The 22215-nt window shown below is 44.7% G+C and overlaps 2 protein-coding genes across 15 annotated transcripts in view; one reads left to right on the forward strand and one right to left on the reverse strand.

Annotated features, from left to right (window-relative positions):
- LOC148405406 (protein mono-ADP-ribosyltransferase PARP11-like) overlaps window positions 1-22215 on the forward strand; it is a 45838-nt gene that overhangs the window by 17103 nt on the left and 6520 nt on the right. For 10 of the 11 annotated variants that reach the window (XR_015864182.1, XR_015864178.1, XR_015864179.1 and 7 more), the window contains 8 exons: window positions 153-273; window positions 353-428; window positions 498-570; window positions 703-830; window positions 1278-1429; window positions 1486-1882; window positions 15889-16161; window positions 16258-16445. Coding sequence is in view for 1 of the 11 variants with exons in the window: in XM_088406306.1 (XP_088262432.1) it covers window positions 153-273; window positions 353-428; window positions 498-570; window positions 703-830; window positions 1278-1429; window positions 1486-1802 (867 nt within the window). In the remaining 10 variants the exon portion in view is untranslated. Of the gene's footprint in view, window positions 1-152; window positions 274-352; window positions 429-497; window positions 571-702; window positions 831-1277; window positions 1430-1485; window positions 2237-15888; window positions 16162-16257; window positions 16446-22215 lie in introns of those variants that run through there. The other variant, XM_088406306.1, reaches the window with a different exon arrangement.
- LOC148405408 (protein O-mannosyl-transferase TMTC2-like) lies at window positions 3016-22163 on the reverse strand. 4 transcript variants are annotated; one of them, XM_088406290.1, is made up of 13 exons: window positions 22149-22163; window positions 21403-21665; window positions 13519-14101; window positions 9342-10161; window positions 9155-9269; window positions 8651-8736; window positions 8247-8431; window positions 8099-8177; window positions 7447-7568; window positions 6235-6316; window positions 4784-4946; window positions 4651-4714; window positions 3016-4431 (listed from the first exon to the last, which is right to left on the reverse strand). In XM_088406290.1, exons 2-13 carry the CDS (start codon window positions 21483-21485, stop codon window positions 4240-4242), a joined length of 2574 nt encoding a protein of 857 aa, XP_088262416.1. In that variant the 5' UTR covers window positions 21486-21665; window positions 22149-22163; the 3' UTR covers window positions 3016-4239. The 4 variants fall into 4 exon arrangements, with proteins under 4 accessions (XP_088262416.1, XP_088262417.1, XP_088262418.1 ...); XM_088406291.1 differs by lacking the exon at window positions 22149-22163 and having other exon boundaries at window positions 9342-10158; window positions 21403-21726; XM_088406292.1 differs by lacking the exon at window positions 22149-22163 and having other exon boundaries at window positions 4784-4898; window positions 21403-21726.

Raw genomic sequence — 22215 nt, forward strand, 5'->3', positions numbered from 1 at the left:
GATAACAAAGTGTCACACAAAAATTAGTCCAGTCGGAGCCATGCTGTTAGTACGGCATGGATCTGTTTTGTTCTTGTTAATAGTCATTTCCATCCCTGTCACGGGATCCTCAAAAATGGAATGTAAGACTAATGCGCCGAATCTCGCGGCAGATCGACCCGAGCGCCGCCTGCTCCGTGACCAGCGCTCAGATCGAGCAGTGCTACAACCGGAACCAGCGCGGCGTCATGGAGTTCTACACGGCCAAGTACACCTACCGGCTGGACTTCTCCGGTACCACGGCGGCGAGATACGTCAAGTCGGCTCGGTTCCCGCTCACATTTGCCCGTTTTTTTGTTTGTTTTTTCCCCAGTGATGCGGCAGGTCAACTTGACGACGGGGAAGCAGCGGCCAATCAAGCGCTCCCTCCACTCGGCGACCGGCTTCAGGTGCGAGGTTCGCCGTTGGCGTGTTATGACCTCATCTCATCTGCTGCTTGACCTTTTTTTCACCTTTAGGTTTATTTGCGACAACCTCGCCTTGCCCGTGCCATGTCACTGGGAGAGGATCAACACGGACGAACCCTATCAGGTCCAAAAAAAAATCACTTCTGCTAGCTTAATGTTAACACATACAAAGCTAACAATCATAAATTCAATATCACACCGATAACCTTGAAACCACCATCAATTTTGTGGGTCCGGAACGGTTCAACGGTGACAGCTGGTCCATTTGGGCCGAGACACCTACGAGTTTAAAGAAGTGGCCCGACTGTACGAGAGGACCATGGATCGACCCATCAAATCCATCCAAAGGATTCAGAACTTGGATTTGTGGGAATTCTTCTGCAGGTCGGTAGACTCCCAAGGGAAATTCTCCACGCTATTGTTATTGTGATCTTGTGTTGTTGCGCGCTCGTAAATTCCTTTCCGGCGCCACGAGATGCGCTCTAGAATCATTTCTCGCGAAAGACGACAAATAGGCAGAAGGAATGAAAAGCATGCATGTTTTTAAGAAGAAAAAAAAAACATTCACAGCTTTGCACGTATTGGTCTTTTCAACTTTATGATGCGGATCATGCTTCATAACCTAAAATACGTTTCAGTTCATAGATTTTTATTCCAAATCGGCACCTTTTGCCTCGCTAGCGGCTTTGCGCATTTTGGTCTTTCCTCAGTCTTCAGTTATATGATGCGGATGATGCTTAACGATGTGCAACGAGTCGCCGGAATTTCCTTTCGAGCGGTCCCGTACCTTTGTAACAATCGAACGTTTTTGCGTGCGTCCCCTTTCCAAAGGAAGAAAACGCAGCTGAGAAAAGTGAAGCGCACTCTGGATATCGAGGAGCGGATGCTTTTCCACGGCACGGGCCACAACAACATCCAGGCCATATGCATGTTTAACTTTGACTGGAGGCTCACGGGAAGCAACGGCGACGTCTTCGGCAAAGGTACAAAAGCTTCCGCGCTCGCGCTCGATCGCTTACGACGCGTTCCCGCTTCTCAGGCAGCTACTTTGCGCGGGACGCCAAATACTCCAGTAAGTTCTGCCACAACACGGGCAAGCACAACAATAACCTGCAGCGGCACGGGCTGGCCCCGCCCATTTTCGCCAGCGAGCCCTCGTACAAGAGCATGTTCCTGGCGCGGGTGTTGGTAGGAGAGTACACTCAAGGTCACCCGCTGTATTGCCGCCCGCCCTCCAAGGACACCAGCCTCACCAACTTCTTCGACAGCTGCGTGGACGACACGGCCAACCCCAAAATCTACGTCATCTTCGACAGCAACCAGATCTACCCGGAGTACCTGATCGAGTTCTACTGAGACCGGACTCGCTTCTTTTCCTGTGCCTAAGTATAGCGCCGATCATTTTGAGTGCCTTTGAAGAGGACCACCACTACTCTGTGAGCACTTTTTTTTTTCCTTTTTGGTCCACGGCGTCGAAACGATTCATAAATCTTAGCGGCTGTATTTTGCGTTTGTCCATCGTCGCCGTCTCCACATGCGTAGCACTGTCATGACAAGTAACCGCAACAAGGAATGTCGCTTTGCTATGTGTGCATCACAAAATCATCTTGTTAAGATGTTACGTTTCGGTGTGTGTACAGTGCTGGTTCTTACGAGAGGAATTTAAGGTGACGGATTTCGCCACAAGGTGGTGCCAAAGCCCGAGTATGGTTTCAGAGAAACTTGTCAAATTGTGTTAATAAGTCTGTGTAATTTTCACGTGTGATTAATAAATGTTTTTGGCATAGAAACCGAGTGAAGATAAATAAATATATATATATATATATATATATATATATATATATATATATATATATATATATATATATATATATATATATATATATATATATATATATGTGTATATATATATATGTGTGTATATATATATGTGTGTGTATATATATATATGTATATATGTATATATATATATATATATATGTATATATATGTATGTATATATATGTGTATATATATATATGTGTATATATATATATATATATATGTATATATATGTATATATATATATATATATATATGTATATATATGTATATATATATATATATGTATATATATATATATATATATATATATGTATGTATATATATATATATGTATGTATATATCTATATATGTATGTATATATATATATATGTATGTATATATATATATGTATGTATGTATATATATATGTATATATATGTATATATATATATATATATATAGCCAGCAAGGTGAGAAATGTTATTTACCCGTGACGTACCTTAACAATTCCTTGTCGTTCACGTATTTGTCCAACAGAGGGCACCGTTTCTTTAAAAACAAACCAATCGCACACAAACACAAATATGCAAACAGACACTCATTTAGAACACTTGGACACAACACACTTATGCCTTTTTCTGAATGCGTAAAAAATTGCATTTGATCGCACTAATAATCATTGTTATGGCTTTCACTGGCACACCAGTGCGTATGTTTATGCAAATGTCATATTAATCTCAAATATCGCAAAAAGATTCACAGGCATTAGTTGGCAAACATTTTTATTCTGGACAAAAGGTTCCATTTTCCTTAAAAAACACAAAACACATTCTCTAGTTGACACTTGCACGACTACCAAAGATATTTCATTGAAAGTTTGGTTTCTGCTACTAACGCTTTCGGTGATATTTTTGTGTTGTGGCATTTACAGATGGATAAAAACCTGCTACAAAATAAATGTTGGTAGCTGGGAGTTCTTTGTTTATAAAAGAAAAAGATTGTGGGAATGAAAAGGAATGTTAGAGCCACACCTGATAGAAAAACATAAATTAATTACCATACCTTAAATTTCGGACTATAACCCTGCGCCGTGTAGTACAGTGTGCCTTATCTAAAGTTTTTTTGTTTTTGTTGTTTTTTTTTAACCAGTCAACATTGGGCAAGCTCTCAGCAAACAAAGGGTGACAAAAACTATGAAATTGAGTTGGAGTTTGAACTCCTATTTTACTCGCCACCAGGAGGCACTCTGCAAGTAAACACAAGCAAGCATGTTACCTTTGTGTTGATGCAGTATTCTAACAATCCCAGTGTGTCGGTGTTATTTCTAAATGCGCAGGTATAATCAATCTGAGTTGAAGGCAGATCAAATTTTAAATAAAAACGAAATTTACATAATTTCCAAGTAATAGTATTAATAATATGATTAAGAAAATGTCACCATGAGACTTTAACAGACTTTAGTATAAACAAATAAAATTCAAAAGCTTTTCATGACGTGACATGAACAGTAGTCTTCTTTTCAAACGATGAGCAAATGAATTGGAACATGAAGCTGACTTAATTTTACTTTTTTCTTTGAAAAATTGCAGCATTATTCCTGAAAAACATAAAATTATTCACATAAGATTACAGCTTATTTTTTTCCTTTTAATGTGGCACTAAAACTCCTTCGTAGGTTAGCTCCCGACCCGTTTCCGTGCAGCACTTTATCGTGACATCATAGCGCGGCAAAATATATGCAACCAATAAATTAACTGGCTTTCACAACAAAATAATATTAATAAATTAACAACGTGATCACACAAGAAACAAAGTTTTTCCCGTGTTTAACGGTGATTTTTTTTTTTTTTTCGAAAGGCGTTCAAGCTTTGGCACCACGTTTTTTTTTTTGTTTGCTTTGTCGGTCAATTAATCGACACTGGGAGCACTGCTGTATTGTTGCGGCCCATTCAGTTGCGTTCATCACAATCGGGTCGTGACCCGCTTAATTTACGTGGAAAATTGGTCCATGGTGGTGGCGAGCCCCTGCCTCTCCATGATGTTCCATAACTTGCGCAGATTGGAGCGTGTAATGGCGTCGTCGGGTTTGAGGCGCAGCGCTCGCAGATAGTTGGCCTCAGCCTCTGCCAGTTTTCCATTAAGATGGAGTATGGCGCCCAGGTTCATGAGTGCCGCCGGGTACTGGGGGGGCACAAAGTCATGTTTTTAATGGCTGTAGGGCAGAAATGTTAAACTGATAGTTTGTGGGCCGCATCTATTCCCAAGTGGGCCAATAAAATGATGGTATATATTTATATATCTTGGTTCAGTTGAAGATATGAGGTGGATATTTTCAGAGAAACATTTTTTTGGGTGACTTACCTACCTTGGTCAACTTTTTTTTGCAAGCATGGTACTTACGTCTGGTCGGAGAGCGGCTGCACGTTGGTACTGCTTCTCCGCTGCCTCGTTTAAACTGGCCTGCCTGGAAAAGACCGCAAAATGTCAATATGACATTGAAAAGAAGCTCAAGTGGATCAGCGCAAAGGCAAACCTGAGCATGTGGGCCGCACTGAAAACCACATCGAACTCCGTGCCTTCCAACTCTGCTGCCCTCTCCGCCATCTCCGCTGCTTCGACCAGTCGCGACTCTTCGAGCAGGAACTGCCCTGCGCGGAGATTGGGAATATTTCCAGAACGATGGGAGACGAATGCAGCTGGCCAAAAAAACCATGGTCACGGGAAATGAACAGCAAGATGGCCGGCGACCAACAAAGAAGCTTCTGAGATATTTTCACAACTTCCTGTCTCAAGACGATGAAACGTTACTTGTCGGACACTCTTTGAGTCACGTTCATTCCATCATGCAAACAATGCCGGGAAGTACTTGCTTATCCTGAGCATTTTCCTATTACAATGGCCGACAGATATCAGGCACGCGTTCAGACCTCATCTCGTGAACCCCGGACTCACTCCAGATGTCAGATAAGGCCCCGAATAAATATCACGTATTACGAGAGTCAGCTAGATAACGCAGAGGGGAAGGGGAAATGGCGCGGGCCAAAGGCAGCAGTGCTCCACCTTCCCAGGTGCCAAAGAAGAGGAAAGAATGAAGATATGGTGGACACAATGGATGCTCTACCTCCAGAACCAGCAGGAGAAGGTTCTACTTACTTGAGAGCCAGTAGGTCCCCGTTAAACTCAAAACGGGGCATATTGTGTTTAGAAAATCGCCGCATATTTGACAAAGTTTTGATCATTTTGACGTTGTGGATCACGTGACCTTGATACAGTTTTTGTGAGAAATGTTCTCCAAAACACATAAAGGTTTCAGAGATGTCGATGTAGATGTTAGTGAGACGCTGTTTTGCGTTGTATCGTAACCCGTTTTGGTCCTGTTATTCACTGTGGGAATAGTCTCAAGACATTGAATAGATGGATGTTTCGTGGCCGGCCAGCACCGAACGAGGTCGTGAAGGGGGTGAGGCAGGTACACGCTAACCCCCGGATTAACGCTTGCTCCCAAATTTTTACTCCAATCGAAGTAAAATTTGAGATTGATTGTTGCACCATCACTGTCAACGAGGACGCCAAGTTTCAACAAAATCGTCTTGGTTCAAATTTTCAGTCAGATTGTTGTTGAGTGAAAAATAACACCGTCCCCAAGAAACCACGTTTAGAAGTTCCCCGAGCACGGGATCGCTTCCATCCCCCAATCCTCCGGAAAACAACTTCCTTAAACAGTTGTTCCCCCCGAATGTCTACATCCTGCTGTTATTTGTTGAACCCCCATAATTACTAGTCTTCTCAAGTTACATAGTCCACCCAAGTTCAGAGCTTCAGCTGGTTGCCGTCTGGATATGAGGCTGGCGCTTGAACGGCAGATGAAAGTGTCCAAAGATCCCTGTGTAATCAGCCAGACTCCAGAGACTGACCATGAACGCTAAGCTGAAACTAGGGCGAACTTTGGACTTTCAAGTTCTAAAGGACTTTTTTTGGTCTTACCGTAGTGCATGTAGCAGTTTCCCTTCATGGGGTCTAGCTCAATCGCTCTCAGGTAGTACTTTTCTGCTTCTGACGTTTGTCCCTGTAATAAAACAAACGTCAGTTTAGAGAACGTGCTTTCAACTCCGCAGTTCCAGGAAGCGCACTTTGGAAAACGCGCACATAAACCGCGCTTTGGCGTGAACCGTAGTCCGAGACTTTAGTTTGACCTTTTGTCCCTGAGCCTGACTCCGTTAGGACAAAAACAAAACCGTATCTGATGAGGTGATCTAATAAGGAAGCCCAGTAATTGCATTATAAGTCGGTCCACTAGTCCAGCGTCCGGTTGATCTCCGGTTCTTGTGGAGGCACGGGGGCCTCGGGAAGGTCGGGCCACCAAAATTGCACCCCCAATAATCCACCAGAGTCCGACAACTTTTTGGCCCGGTGTCTTCACTCAAGAAAGGAAAGCGCTCAGATATTCTTTAATGGAGGGCAACTCCCATAGTCAAACTGGAGTCAGCTGTGAACACATCTGTTGTCGCATCAGGGTCAGCGAGATTTTTTTTTCTCTTTCTCCGAAGGAGGGACAGGATGTTTTTTCTGCAGCTGCTGGTGTCAGCGCGTGAGTGACCCGCTACTTGATACGTGTTTACACACGGAAAAAAATGAATGAAAATGGCCGAGGCAACATTCCCACGCTTGTGAGTTTTTAAAGGGGCCGCGACATGAAAAGTCAACTTTTTAGCTGAGGGGGAGAGATTTTGCATCGTGTCGGCCATTTATTTCATTTATTAGCCACGGTGTTTTACTGTAGAAATGCTGAGGCGGCAAAATGTGTTCTTCATGTTTTGGAGTAGTCCTAAGCAAGGTTTTTGCTTGACGCATTAACGCTCCGCATAACCTAGCCGGAGCGCGTTTTGCAGCGCTACAAACTCGGTGCGGCTTGCCATTGCTGTTAAGCCACTCCCATACTGTAGGTGGCAGTAAATAGCGTCTACAGCATATAAACAACACAACTTTATAACAGAGGTGGAGAATCCTTTTGGATTCTAACAATCTCTCCCCAGTGTGCGTGCTCTCCAGGAGTTGTTTACGGTATATAGGTCACGGTAGTCCTTTTTCAGAATCGTCAAGGTGTTTGTACCGGCGATAGTTCATTTTAAAGACGCGGTGCCAACTGCACGGGCTTCATCTTATGTTGTCCTCCATCCAGCCTGTGTGTGTACATACTATGATGGACAGCAGTTTTCCATAAGTGAGATGGGCCGGTATGTGGTCCGGTTTGACCCTGAGGGACTCCTTGTACCAGTGACCCGCCTCCTCCAGCTTGTTCAGCCTCATGTAGGCCTCTCCTGAGAACAGGAAACAAGTGTCAGAGTTTAATTGGAAAAAAAACAAAGTTCCTGGAGTTGCCTGGGGGAAAAATAACCTAAGAATTTACTCAATGACAAACTATGTAATGTATCTGGTAACGTCCATTAAAAAAAAAAAAAAGACGCAGTTGGCTCGTGCGGGGACATGACATCAGCACACGCCTTCCCCACCTGACTAAACACCCTCTTCATCCTCTAAATTTCCATCAATGTCATTATTGTTGCAATAACAAGGCGTTGGATGTGATTTATTCCCTGGATTATCCTCGATCCTCTCCAGTAGAAGCGCACGTTTAGGAGCTGCGCCGCTTCGCTGTTTGTTTTGGCGCCGCTTTAATGTTGAATTCACTTTAAAGCCACTCTCATGTGGATCATCTAACAACAGTTTCGTCGACGCATCTCCCGCCAAAATCAGCGGCGGACTACGCTGTTTGCATTAAAGTAGGTGTCACCAGATTTACGATCCCGCAGTTAAACGTTAGTATAACGCAACAGGAAAACTGGCGTACCCATCATGTTAAAAAGGCTGTGCGGTGCAAACTGTCTGGGCATCCTCTGCATCGCCTGCTTGTAAACGGATAGGGCCTCCTGGAGAAGAAAAAAAAAAATTTCAAATGGACGTCTAACAAGTCTCGAGGGATTTTCCGACCGGCGCACCTCCTGTTGGCCCTGCTCGTGCAGCAGTTTTCCCAGGTTATACAGGCAACTAGTGACTGAGCTCTTGTGGGTGTGGGGATCCTTCAGATTCTCGTCCGGGATATTGGCGCACGTCATAAATGTCCGCTTGGCCTCCTCCAGGGCGCCCTGGTTCATCAGGATGATTCCCGTGTTCAGGTAGGCGGCTGAAGCAGCGAAATGAGGAAGAATCAAGTTGTGCATAGGAGTCACCCGTAACACCATTTGGCAAAAAGTTGCTTCAAATGAATTTGTTCCTAATTTCAAAATGTCATTGCGGTAAAATGGCTCATTACATTTGCTGATGCCTGCAGAATAATAATCTCACAAAGGCCCCGGCGTGCCTGATCATACCTCAAGAGGACCTCAAGTCTCGGTTTTCTTACATGCTAGCGTCGGCCGACTCCCGATAGCCAGTTTGTAGTAATGAAGTGCCTCGGAAAATCGCTCGTTTTCCTGCAGGAGCAAACCCCTGGAAGATATCAAACGTTAGAGGACCGTTTAGGAACTCTGGTAATTTGAGGAAAATTACATGGCAACTTCACTTTCGCGGGCATTCATGCCAAAAATAGGGTCAAAATAAACTGTGTATTAAAAAAAAGGGTGAAAAAGGGAACAAACTACTAGTACAAAAATATAGTCCATTTTTGACTTAGTGGGTCATTCATTTGAACCAAATTTTGGGTTATTCATTAGGTCAAAATAGGCCAAAAACCTGGCTGTTTTTATTCATTTTGCTCAACTTTTTGTGTTGCATGAATAACCCCAAAACTTGAGTCAAACTGTTCCATTTTTGGCTTCTCGTTCACACCTATGGACCACTTTGAGCCTAACGTATCCATAAGCAATTTGAAAATTTGTGTGAAATGAAGTAACACTTGGACACTCACAGGTTATACAGCATGTCAGCCATGTTCCCCCTGTTGCGCAGAGCATTTCTATATGCTTTCTCCGCCTCCGCCATCTTGCCCTGGCTCTTCAGAACATTCCCTAAGTTGCCCCAGGCTGAAGGAGACATTGACACAGGCTGAAGAAAGCATCTTTTGGAATCCATAATGGCGGAGGATGGTAATATACCTTTCGCGGGATTGACGCTTATCCCCGACTTGTACAGGTTCTCCTCGTTGCTCCAGTCCCTGTTTCTTTGAATGGTCCTCAGTCCGTTGAGCAGTACGAGTCCCGAGCACAGACTCAGCAGCAGGGCCTTGCAGCCCGGTCTTCTCAGCCGGACGTACAAGGTTCTTGCGCCGGTGGCCACTAGTAAACAGAAGCCGATGCTGGGAATGTAGAGGACCCTCTCCGCTATGACGAAACCCACGTAGAAGAAGAGGTTGGAGGCCGGGATGAACGGGAGCGATAGTAAGGCCAGCGAGAGGATCACAAGGTTTTCCGTCGGTGGCAGGGACATCCGAGGAGGTCGCTCGTGGAGTTGGGCCGAGCCGTTCGAGGTGAGCTTTGGCGGTCCCGGGTCTGTGTTGTGGTTCGCGTCGGGGTAACCGTTCCCGTTGGCGAGCGACCTGCCGTTTGTTACCTTCCCGTCCGCGTCCTTTCCTTTGGAGGTGGGGCCGTGAAATCCGAACCAAGTCAGGAGAGCGACTCCGCCGTAAAAGGCCAGCGTGTGGAGATTCCGCCAGTCGGCCAAGGACTTCACCAAGGGGACCGCGTCCATGGACCAGTCGAAGCTCAGCCGGTCGGGGCACAGGAGCAACCAGGAGTTGGCGGCGGGCAGGTGGAGGAAGGTCAAAGTCCGAGTGAGGAAATGCGGTGAGTCGGCCGCCGGGTTATCTGAGTTGGAGAAGTTAGGGGGCTTGTTGCCCATCCAGTAGATGCGGCCCGACAGCAGAATGACGCCCCAGGTAGCCAGAACGGCCAGACTCTGCAAAACCTTCAGGTTCTTCTGAAACGAAAACCGCCGCAGAGTCATATAGAGTTCAATCGGAAAAGAAAATAATTTGGCCTTGCGCCATTCGTTGAAAACTAAATCTCAAATCTCGGGTTGTACGGTAGCAGCTAATCCAGACCAAATTAGTTTTGATAGCCGCTTCATTGGTTCTTGACAATTGAACATAGAGCGCTGAATGAAAAAAAGTATTGGATTTGGAAGACAATTCGGACGTTTCATGACACATTCGTTTCGAGACCTGAAATTCTCCAAATTCTCCACACTGAACATTCTCTGATGAATTTAGTCCTTTACCGATCGCTGTCCGCCAGTAGATGGCGTTGATTCCCCGTTTTAGATCGGTGGACAGTTTTGGAGTCCACCTTGCGATGTCAAAACGACTGACAAGTTCCACCACTAGTTCCACATCTTATATCGGTACCTTTGGCATAGTCTTGATTTTGGTGGGCTTTCCCGGTTGGCTGTCAGGGTTGCCTCCTAATCAGCTTACAACTCATTGTGTTGGTATGCAGATACTGTTTACATCTCATAAGAGCCTTAATTCTGCAGCCACGGGGTTGACTGTCACGCAACACTTTAAACCTTGATCTTTTAATTGCTCGACCGCCCCCCTTGAGGGTTTTTTTTTTTATGTCAGAAATTCATGCAGATGTTTGCTCAATAATGTAATTCAATTCGTTTTCTGAAATGATGAAAAAATAAGGTTTCTATTAGTATCATCAAAGTCAGTTTGCTTCTCGGTGCTGTGGCAGGAGCAGTGCGTTTTTTCAATTTGAGAGTAAATAAACTGCAATATGAGGCAACCTATTGGGTTAAAATCTATTTTAGGGTATTTATTTATCCCCAAAAGTAGGTTAAAATTAACTCGTATTGCTTTTTTATTTTGTTAATGTTACAGTTTTAGGTACAGTTTTTATAAGTAATTTTATTTATTTTCGGCGCGACGAGTGCGGTTTTCTCTTTGCCTTGGGGGGGTCTCTGCAAAATATAATTGGGAAGCACTGGTTTAAATGAATAACCCAGAAAGTTTAAAGTATAAAAACTGCTATCTATAGCCTTAAATCTTGAAATTCAGCCCATTTCTTATCTCGTCCTTGGCATGAACTCAACAAATTTCCCAACAAATTCCGTTCCGAATTCCCGCAACGGTGTCGTGAATGGGCCAAACATCTCCTTGTGTGTTCTCCTATGATGGAAAACTTGTTGTCCATAACAAAAAGCGCACGTTAGGATTATGCTAAGAGGTTTAGCGCGGCCTTGTAGGACCTCCTGGCTCCGGCTCGGCTAGATGAGAAGTGGAAAAAACAGGAGAGGGTCAAAAGGGGCGCAGCTCCCTCGGGACATTCGTGTTGCTCCTGAAAGAACACGTTGATGGAGGTTTTGGAGAGCTTTGACAGGTGCAAAGTGAAAGTAGTTGCAGCAGCGGCGCCATTAAAGGAGATTGGCTTTATTTTAGCCTTAAGTGCTTGGCGCGTCCCCCAAATTGTTCCTTAATTGTCGCCTTGATGCATCAGCTGCTTTGAATCTTCACGCTAATCGGTTTTTAAGTGCTTCCAGTGACTCAAATGAGCAGCCTGCAGGTGCACGACTCCCAGTTTTTGGATCCGATATTGCAAAAAAAATGGTTTCTCGGGGATATTTTGTGGGGTCGCTCATTCCCTCGGATGGATTTTGGCCTTGAAAAAGTTACTAAGAAGCAATCTATATATTTTATGTATTAATCAAAAATGCTTTGACGGATAGAAATATTTACTCTCTTGCCCCTTGTTTAAATGAAAGCATTTTTTGTTTAAAACCAAACCTCATTCAAATTATATTCTCGAGACCCGGCGAAACCCGAAAATCGTGTACCTCCTGAGTTGACCTCACGCTTAAAAACCAGTGATTCAGAACAACAAATCCCAAGGAGAAAAAAAAACGAAATAATTCATAAAATGTTAACCGTAATGGAATCTCGGACTGACAAATCATTAGTTATGAGTATAATAATAAAAATGCCCTGGATGTTAACGCTCATTTCTGTTCTTAATTTCCTTGAGGATGTTGATTTAGTTTCTCCGCGTTTTATTTTGAAAGCACATCGACAATTAATTAGGAGCATCAACGGCGTTCCATAACACCACAAAACGCTACTAAAATAAACACACAATTTGGCTGCGGGACGTCCCCGGAGATGGCTAACCACAATAGATGATTATTCTCCTTTACGTCAGACCGGGATACAAATCTTTGGGATGATTTACTTGGCTTTTATTTGGAACACTTTAAAAGGCGACGTCATGTCCCAAAGATCCGACTGAGCTGAATTGGACCATTTGCGGGGATATTCCTCGCCGATTGTATCAAACGGCGTCCGTCAGCAGGGGAACGCGACCGATTTTAACCAGCAAAACCTGTTTCGGGGAATCGGCCCAAGGGGGTGTGGAAAGGAAAAGCCGACAGGCTTTTTTGATTAAAGTTGCGTCCAATTTTAAAAGTTGCAAGCGAGTCAGCGCGTGTGTCCAAAAGAACAGCTGCTCAGTGGCGCTAGCTGAAAATTTCAAGAGTGTTGCTCCTTAATGTTGCACATCTGATAGATTCAAGCCTTCCCCTTTTTTTTTTGTCGATTTTGCCCAATTTAGGCCATTGATTTGAAAACACTTAACAAAAAGCGTGAAAAAAAAGACTAGGAGGCTACTTGACAAGTCAAAGACATTAAGACAGGAACCAAAGTTAAAAAACGCGTTTTGATGAGGTGTAATAGTATTTCCTAGGCTTTTTTTTTTTTTGTCTAATTCAAACATGCTTTGCATCGAATCGGGGGTTATTTGACTGAGTACACTGTAAGCATGAGAACCATTGATTTAAAAGAATAAGAAACGCAAAATAAACAGCTTGATTGCACTGCAAAACACCCCACCCTCCGTTTTAGCCTCGAAACTAAATACCGTCCCTCAAATCAAACCAAAGTTGGTCATTCCCAAGACCGGGGACAGATAACGCCAGGGAAATGAGAGCATAGTTTCCCCCCCTGCATCCTTCATCTCTTTGTGTTCCCAAGCCTCTCTTTTTCAGACGTCTGGCTCATTATCGGGGAAACAATTGCCCCGGCCGAGTAACGGGCTCCCCGCCAAGATACGAGAGGGTACCGACGGTGATAAATGACACAGATGTGGTTGGCACCGGGACACCCCCCCCCCCCACACACACACTCCCTGCCGCCTGGCACCAGAGAGCCTCAAAGTGCTGCTGCAGAGGGAACATATATATATATATATATATATATATATATATATATATATATATATATATATATATATATATATATATGTATATATATATATATATATAATATACATTCCTGAATTTTACCTTTCTAAGAGGGAGCGAGAGGGCCTGCCGGAACGTGAGGCGATGGAAGACGAAGAGGTCGTAGACGGCCGACACGGCGAGCGCGGTCACGCCCTGCTCCTTCCAAAGCATGCTGGCCCCCGCGCAGCACAGGCTGCCGGCCATCCACATCCACATCCGGACACCCACGCGGCGCGTCGCTCGAAGTCCGCAGTGCCTCGCGTAGCACATGAGAGACAGCAGGAAAAACACGGCGGCGCCCACGTCGGCCCTCCCGACCACGCCGGCGACCGCCTCGGTGTGCACCGGGTGGGAGGCGAAGAGCATTCCGGCCAGCAGGCTCCACGGCCCCCCGCCCAGCAAGGGGCGGGCGAAGGCGGTGAAGGCGCCCGTCACCGTCCCGTGGAGCGCCACGTTGAGCAGGTGGTAGCCGAAGGGGCGCAGGCCGTGCAGGGCGTAGTTGAGGCGGAAGGTGAGGGTGCAGAGCGGGCGGAAGGACTTGTGGCTCCCGCTGTGGGTGAGCAGGGTGCCCCAGAAGTCGTCGTACAGGATGTTGGTCCACGGGGTCGCCGGGAGAAGGTCCTGGTTGCTCTTGATGGCTCGGCTGGAGGAGGGGAGGGGAGTATTACGCTTTGAGGGACAATTTACCCGCACCTCGGGTTCGCGCGTTGGCCGTGGGAGCCAAATTTCCGCGACGGAATTAACCCCCCAAATACGTGTTGCGCTTCATACGGATCGAATATTTGAGTGCTTCGGCACCTAAAATAATCTTTAGTACCTGCAGTTATCAATTACTTTAGTTCGTTAGGATCTAAAATAATGTCTTTAGTACTTTTTCATAAAGTAATCATGACTTTAGTACCTTAAGAGAATACTTTACAGTACAGTACTTTACAATATTTTACAGCTTCAAAGACTTGAGAGTACGATTAATTGCTAGTTGAAACACCGCTTATACGCAATTGCTGTAATATTTGCATTTTTACGTGCCTGGCAAAAATGCCACTGATTTTTTGCAGCGACACGTACAAGGAAGAAGAGAATAAACATCAATAAAAAGTTCAATCAGATCGTGCTCACGATGATAACAATCGAAAAGGATGCACCAGAGACGCGCTTTACTGAGCGGATGCTATTCCTGAGAAAGTAGCACATGGACACAATGGAAAGGAAATAGGAGGTGGTTAAATGAGGGGGAAAAAGAGGGAAAATTCTTGCTTTCAAAGCCCCTTCAATCGAGATTTGTGTACAATTGCAGTGCAATAAGAATCAAGTGTGCCTTATGTGTACTATAAGGCAGCACTAGCTAAAATGAATATGCGCTACATGCAAAATAGGCTTGCTGGTGGGGGATGTTGATGATTATGACACTTTCTGTCTGGGAGGGTGTTGGCGGTTCAGGCGGCGAGGACTTCCTTTGTCTGGAGCCTTTTAGCGCTTCCAGCCTTAAAAAGAGAGCAGTTGAGCTGCCAGGAGAGTTCAAGACTATTTTCAACGTCAACGTAATGTCATTGTTTCCCCTATGAGCCGGCGAAGCAAATTCCCGGCGTTTCCCAACATTGTTTTCCAACAAAGAAAGCGTATTTACTTCGGAGGCCATTGTGGCGCTCGCACTTATCGGCCGCGACGTCGTTCGCTCGTTACGCTTGCTCATTGGTTGCCTGTTTTTCATAAATCATTTACATATTCAGATGAGAGCCGGGCGAACGAGTATGCGCTGAGGGAACGCCCCAATATCAGCAAGGTGTCTGGTTTTGGTGTTTGTGGGCTTCTTTGAGAACATGGAGCGGTTACCCATAGTGACAGAAGAAGTGTGTGTGCGTGTGTGCAGCGCGGGGGTCTCCTTTGTATTCCACCGCCGTATTTGGGCCACGCGGGCGGGTTACAGGAGTTGCTATTCAAAGACAGCTTTTCAGCTATCCTTTATTGTGGGCGGCTCGTTTAAAAATTGACTTTTTTTTTTTGACAAAATTGTCCAAAAGGAGTGAACTGTTTTCATTATACGTTAGGCGTTTTTATTATGCAAATGAAGCACTCATCCAGCTCCTCCCTCCCCTCCCCAGGAATGATCTCACCATTAATCACTGGTGTTTCCATGTGCATACACATGCACAGATGCATTGTTTTTTGTTTGTTTTTTTCACCAAGAAATGTCACACTCGTTAATACTTGAGCAATTTTTGGGTCAAATATCAGATGCACTGTTATATAATCAATATTACCCACATCATTGTCACATTTCAATGTTTTTTTTTGTCATATATATAAGTAAGAATCCAAAATTTTTCTTTTTCATCTTCACTGGCCTTCGGTTAACATTGCACACGTTACTTTTGCAACAATTCTATGACCAACCCAGTTATCCCGTCCATTCCCTCATTTATCTTTCAGTGGATTGATTCAAGTCTCGTTGCAATCTGGGAAGCGATCGATCGCCCACGCTAAACGGACGGCGACGCCCAAAAGCCACCTCTGCCGCGTCAGCAAAAAGTCCAAGCGAAAGAAGCGGGAGATCCCGCCACAACTTTCCCCGAATGACGACGTCGATAAAAGTCGGTAATGAATCCTCAGGCTGAAGCGCGGAAGGAAGGTCTACGGGAAATCAATGGCTAATAAAAACGCCACTCGGCTCACCCTCAAGGACAGAACGCACGCAGGTTGCAGGTACTGACTTGGGATTTAACGCTGGACGAGATGAGCATAACGCGGTAAAACTTTGTCTGCGGGTTTTCTAACCCAAGTTTGTCCAACTTTCGACAGGGCCTAAATATTCCACGCCGAAGTCCATTCTGGAACTGCATATGGCGTCATAAAAGAACATGACATTCCTCCGCCACCTTCTGTCGCCGGCGTGTGGTCGCCACATCCCTCGCGGGAGCCGTATACGCAGCGCGAGCGCACGAGAGAATCTCTCCAGAGCTACAGGCAGACATGATGTCATGGATCAAGTGAGTGCAGCTTTCTTTTTGTTTCTCACCATTGGCTAAAGTAATTAATTACTTCAGTACTTGTAGTACTAAGCAAGTGAATACTCCAATAGTTTTAGTTGTAATTGATTACTGTGTATTTTAGAACTTCTAGTTCTAAAGTAATTGATTATTTTAGTTATTTTAGACAAAGGTAATCGATTACTTCAGTAAATATAACAAAGTAATCAGTTACTCTGTACTTAATCGCCCAAATTAATTGATTAGTACTTTGAGGATTAAAGCAGGTGAAAAGCCCTTTCCCTAGTAATGTAATTGATTATTTTAGTAACTTCAGTACTAGTGTAATTGATTATTTTAGTACTTTTACTAGTAAAGTAATGCATTATGTAGTACTTTTGGTACTATCAATTACTTTAGTACATATCAGTCATCAATTACCTTTGTACTTAATTGCCTGAAGTAATTGAATAGTGCTTTTAGTACTTAAGCAAGTAATTACTTTTAGTATTTGTTTACTATAGTAACTTTAATACTAAAGTAATTGATTATTTTAGTAGCCAAAAACTGGCATCAGCCTAAAAAAAAAAAACATATCGGTCAGGCCTTAGTGAAAGGCCTGACAAACTAGATGATTGCTTTCCATATCAACACGCATAATTCAATGACCTTCAGCATAGCGCCGTGGATTGAAAGTCATCTACGAAAAGCTAAAGATAAACGTGGGTCCGGATGCGGCGAAACGCCATTAAAAACAGATGACTTTCTTGTCACACTCCATCATGGAAGCACAGGCCGCTCCAATGTTTACTTAATAACCGGCACGCCCGCTATCTCGAAAAACCGCATCCCATTGCCAGACCATCCATGCAGAAATTCACCCACTTCAAATCCCTCGCCCGAATCCGTAACTCTCCGCGGGTAATAAGACCACGTTTAATGATATCGCGCGACGTGACGCTTGAGGCAAACAAATACCTCCCGCATATCAATGGAAAAGCACCACGGGGGTCTGTCACCTAATCTCTCGTTCACGTCGACTCGCGGCCCATCCCTCTGTGGTTTTTACAAGGTGTGAAGCACCAAATCATTTCCACTCGAGCGCGGAATGGGGGGGGGGGGGGGGCGGGCCGCGCTGCTTCTCAACGCTTATGGAATAAGCACGCATGAAACCGAGTCGGCGGCCAAGAGTCTACACGTTTATGAGGCGTGACTGCTCCCTCCTTCAGCGTCTTGAAGGGGGCGTGTGGCTTTCCCCTTTTTCACTAACTTGTCTTTGAAAGGTTCATAATATCGTCAAATATGAATACAGTTTTACTTTCAACCCCACAAAATGTATATAATAACGCGTATTCGCCGCATGGTGGGCAAGCAGAACCTATATTAATTAGCTAATGCTTGTAAAAACATTCATATTATATATACATATTAAAAAATGATATCAAAATAGTATCGTAAGTGCTACTTGTGTTTTTTTTGTATGCTTTTACTTTGATGTCGCACAAGGATTAAGTTTACGCGGCAATACGACATAAGGGTGACATTTTTTTCAGCGTTTTTTGCCTGCTAAGACAATCATTTGGCGACTTTTTATCGACACTTTTTAAAACAATGTTATTCCTTTCCAAGGATGGTTTTTCCTGGCAGGCCAAAGACGTCGTCACCCCCCCCCCCCCCCCCCCCCCAAAGCTGCATAATATCACGACACGCGCACACACAAGCGTGCCTCTTTGGCCTACATCTTGCACCAATATTTATAGACTCGGAGCACATAGTGTAACTCAAACAGCCGCAAACACATCGAGGATTCTTTCAGGTCACTTTTTCAGCAGACCAAGACAATTACATCCCGCCAGCGGCGCCATGACTGTTTATAAAGACGAGTCAAATTAACACAAATGTATATTTTTTTATTAATAAGCCAAATTATTTCACGGACCCCCGCAGTCAGGCCAAGGGCCCCCAAGGGTCCGCGGACCCCACGTTGAGAACCACCGGCTTAAATAATTGAGTACTTTAGAGCTTGGAAAAATATAAGTATCTGTGATTGAATCCATAGAGTCAATTACTTAAGGTACATTATTTATTACTCAGTAATTAACTTAGTAATTAATAACTTTAGTACTTCAATGCTTAAGTATCCGTTACTTTAAGGACTTACATAAAGTAATGAATGAGTAAATTACTAAAGAAGTCCATTACTTAAGATGCTTTACATGTGGCTGTTTACTCTTCCCATGAAAAAGTTTCCTCAGGCGCTCCGCGGGTGAGTCAGATGCGGCGTAGCGTTGAGGCAATTCATTAGAAACTCAAAGCGGTTTTGAACCGGGATCAAGGACATTTTTCAGGGACACTGTCATACCGATGCACTTATTGGTGAAGATTAAAAACAGGACTGGGATCACGCAGACTTCGGAATACAATATTCCCGTATACTAAAAGCCACTTTCGCCATGCCGCCGCCTCCATCTTAACTTGAGCAAATTATTCATCGCTTTAAGTCCATTTGTCCAAAATGACCGCACACAAATCTTGATAAGCATTTAGAGAATTACCGTATTTCTTCGTGTACAAGTCAACAGTTTTTTTCCCCCATTTTAAACATATCGGGGGCGGGGGGTCGGCTTACGCCCGCAAAACTCAAAACGGGCAGTTTTTCTCATATATCTGTTTTGAATAACATTCATTCAAATGTGAAATATGTCATTTAATTTGGACGTTTTTATTTTATCTTTTCAAAATTAAGGGTGCGTCTTTTACGCGAGCACGTCTTATATTTGAGGAATTTTCGGAAAATTCCAAGACCGCTAATAAATGTTCAGGAAGTTAAAGACATTGCCGGTCATTATTTGTCTTCCTAAAAATATGAATCACTTCACTTAACATTGATATTAAGCCCAAGAACACTCGCTATAATTTTCCCCCTGTCTGGCTCAACTTCTTTCCCAGGTCCCGTAATAAAATCCGATATGGTTTGACAAGCAGCGTTTTTTTTTTTTTTTTCTTTCGTTGGTATTAGCATTAGCCGTGCCCAGGAAAAACGTTTGACCTAATTGCAAAAGCAGAGCGCCACCAGAACATGCCGACAATTTGGATCCCACATGGAAGAGTTATCCTTCCTCGCCATCTCGTCCGGGATTCTCCGAAGTCCATGTGACGCGGAGTAGCCGCGGATTTGATTAGAACGGGGTAAAAGGTCAGATTTCGGAAGATCGCGGCGAGGGTCGTTGGGAAAGACAAACGAGGACGAAAAAGGAAATTAGCCGAGGAGTCTCCTCAGACAAGCCGCGCGGAGTGATTGGTGATTCTCCGTCAGTGCTCCTGCAACCCCCTCGGGGGAGGGGGGGGGGGGGGGGGGGGGGCTCCCCGGCACGCGACTGTTGACCCTGAGCGAGGACGCCGTTTGATGAAGAGCCAAGGATGGTCACGCCTCTCCTTGCGATCCGCGGCCAAGCGAAGCCCTTTTGTTTGTTCCCCGTGTAAATTACCGGCGTGACTTTGATCGATGCGGGGCGTAGGCGAACGCTGAACTTTTGACGGCAAGGATGGAGTGCGGAGTGTGCGCGGTGGGTAATCCGTCACCCAAAGACACCCTGACAAGAGCCGCCGCGTTACGGCCGCACGTACGCGTGAGCGTGATGGATGCACGACCGCCGGGCAGCATGGCCGTGAAGTCTGATATACACTTGGCGGGTAACTGCGACCGGGATGGAAAACGGAGGAGGTTTCGGGATGGGTTTTGCTCGCCGCTCAATCAGTATTGAACGGGAACGGAGCATTAGATTTTCCAAATCGGTCAACGGGAAAGATTTCGACTGAAAAAGTGTATGAAGGCAGTTAGCAAAAAGTCAAGCATCCATTTTCCAATGGGGAAGATATAGGATTACGCTATTTCTACTTTGTTACCATTTGCCTCATGCAAGTGGCGTATTGGCAAGTCTTCTTGGCCAGCATCAGTAATGTGACCTTTAAAGAGTGCCTGCAGACTATCGGCGGGCAGAAAGCACCTGTTCACTCTTTGCTATCACGTAAATTATCCAACACATTGCCTCCATGTCATCGCTTGATGATTTATTGCAAATGTAAGTGTAGCGCCAGTGTCGGCGCAGCGGGAGTTCCTTGTCGGCACTCCAGCAGTGGCGGGGATTATGTTTCGAAAAATCCCGCTGATTTTAGATTGGAGCAGATAGTAAGAGGCGATTTTCTTTACGGCTTATCCTCGTTAGGGTTGCGAGGGTGGAAAAAAAGGAGCAACATATCCTATCGGTTATTTATTTAGAATGTGTAGTCTAACGTTCATAATAAATACTATAATGGACAGTGTCGAAGCACTTATTCAACAACTTTTTAATGAATAAACAACTTAAACGATTGGGTTGTTCTGTTCAAAATTACCCCCCAAAATTGGGTTATTTTATGGGTCATTCATTGAACCCAAACCAGTTTATTTTAGTAAAAAAACTTAAAAGATATGTTGGCCCCCCTTTGACCCATATCAGGTTATTTTTGACCCAACTATTGGGCTCAATGAACGACCCATATAGCAACCCAATTTTGGGGGCAATTCTGACCACAACAACTTAACCTTGCATGTTTTTTTTTTTATTGATACAAAAACAGCTCACTGAAATGTACTTGCAAATACATTTGAACAAACAGCCTTTACAAATAAGTTGAAACAAAACATTTTGGACTAAATAAAAAACTCCTTTTGATCCATTTTGCGTTCTTTTTGACCCAAGTGTTGGGTTTAATGACCGCAACGCAATTTTGTGGGGTAATTTTGAACAGAACCTTTGTTTTCGTACCCTGTTGCTGTTTTTAGCTTCTTTTTTTTTTGCTTGCAAGTTACTCTGAACGTATTCCCGAGTTGACTCCTCGGTGCAACTCCGCGCTTCTATGCAATTGAAAAGAGCGTGCAAAAACAAGCCCCGTAGTCATGGTAACCTAGCTAGGGTAGCCGGGAGGCGATCATCACCTGTCATCGTAGCAAAAGTCCGCGTCCAGCGTGTTCACGTACACCCCCACGGCCACGGCGGTGCACAGTAGCTCCGTGATCATGTCTCCGAGCCTCACAGGCGGCTGCGGGGGGGTGGGGTGGCTCCGAAGACGAGGGCGAGATGTAGATAACGGGGAAGTCCGTCGTTGTTCAGCCGCTCGGCAGCGCGGCTCCCCCGGCGCAACCGGAGTGTGTCACGGCGGGCCATAACGTCCCCGAACCGGGCCGAGCGACTTACGTGCCTGGGAAGGAGGTGATGATGCTCAATGTGCGTGCACCCGAGAGCGGCGAGGAGCGAAAGGGAGGCGCATGTGCTTTTGAAGGGGAGAAGGCCGCGCATGCGTACTGGCTGCTGCACCCATTACAATAGTTGGCGCACAAAGGCGACTTTTATCGTTTATTACCGAAGAATTTCCAATGATTCATCAGAACAATGGCCGTAATCTATGCATTTTCTTCCTTTGCAATCTCGAACATTTAATGATGGGAGGGGAAAAACATAAGTTAAAAATAGTAGGCGGTGGCACCGCAAAACCGTTGGTCTGGCAGGAGGAAAAAAAAAAACTAGCACGTGAGGTTTATACAAGGTAAGATGCTTTAAATGGTAGCAGGCGTGTGCTGACTTCCATTTAAAGCGTAAATCAAGTCACCACTTGTCAGTGCGTAGACAAGGACTTTTGATTAATATTGCTTTTGTGGATTATGAATTTAGCTGAGAAAATCACCTGTTTTATCCTCTTCTTTGGGCGGCCGTTGTGCCCTTGCTGTGGATGAAAATGACATTAACGGCAG

The sequence above is a fragment of the Hippichthys cyanospilos genome, chromosome 22 (genome assembly GCF_059441005.1).
Source record: "Hippichthys cyanospilos isolate Australia breed blue-spotted pipefish chromosome 22, RoL_Hcya_1.0, whole genome shotgun sequence".
Lineage (NCBI taxonomy): Eukaryota > Metazoa > Chordata > Actinopteri > Syngnathiformes > Syngnathidae > Hippichthys > Hippichthys cyanospilos.

Bases quoted from the DNA above. Each gene is read 5' to 3' on its own strand.
- LOC148405408 (XM_088406290.1), bottom strand. From the start codon at position 21,485: ATGATCACGGAGCTACTGTGCACCGCCGTGGCCGTGGGGGTGTACGTG. The intron at 14,102-21,402 runs GTGATGATCGCC...CCCCTCCTCCAG, and splicing joins GACTTTTGCTACGATGACAG to CCGAGCCATCAAGAGCAACC. The intron at 8,432-8,650 runs GTAAGAAAACCG...TCGCTGCTTCAG, and splicing joins GAGTCGGCCGACGCTAGCAT to CCGCCTACCTGAACACGGGA.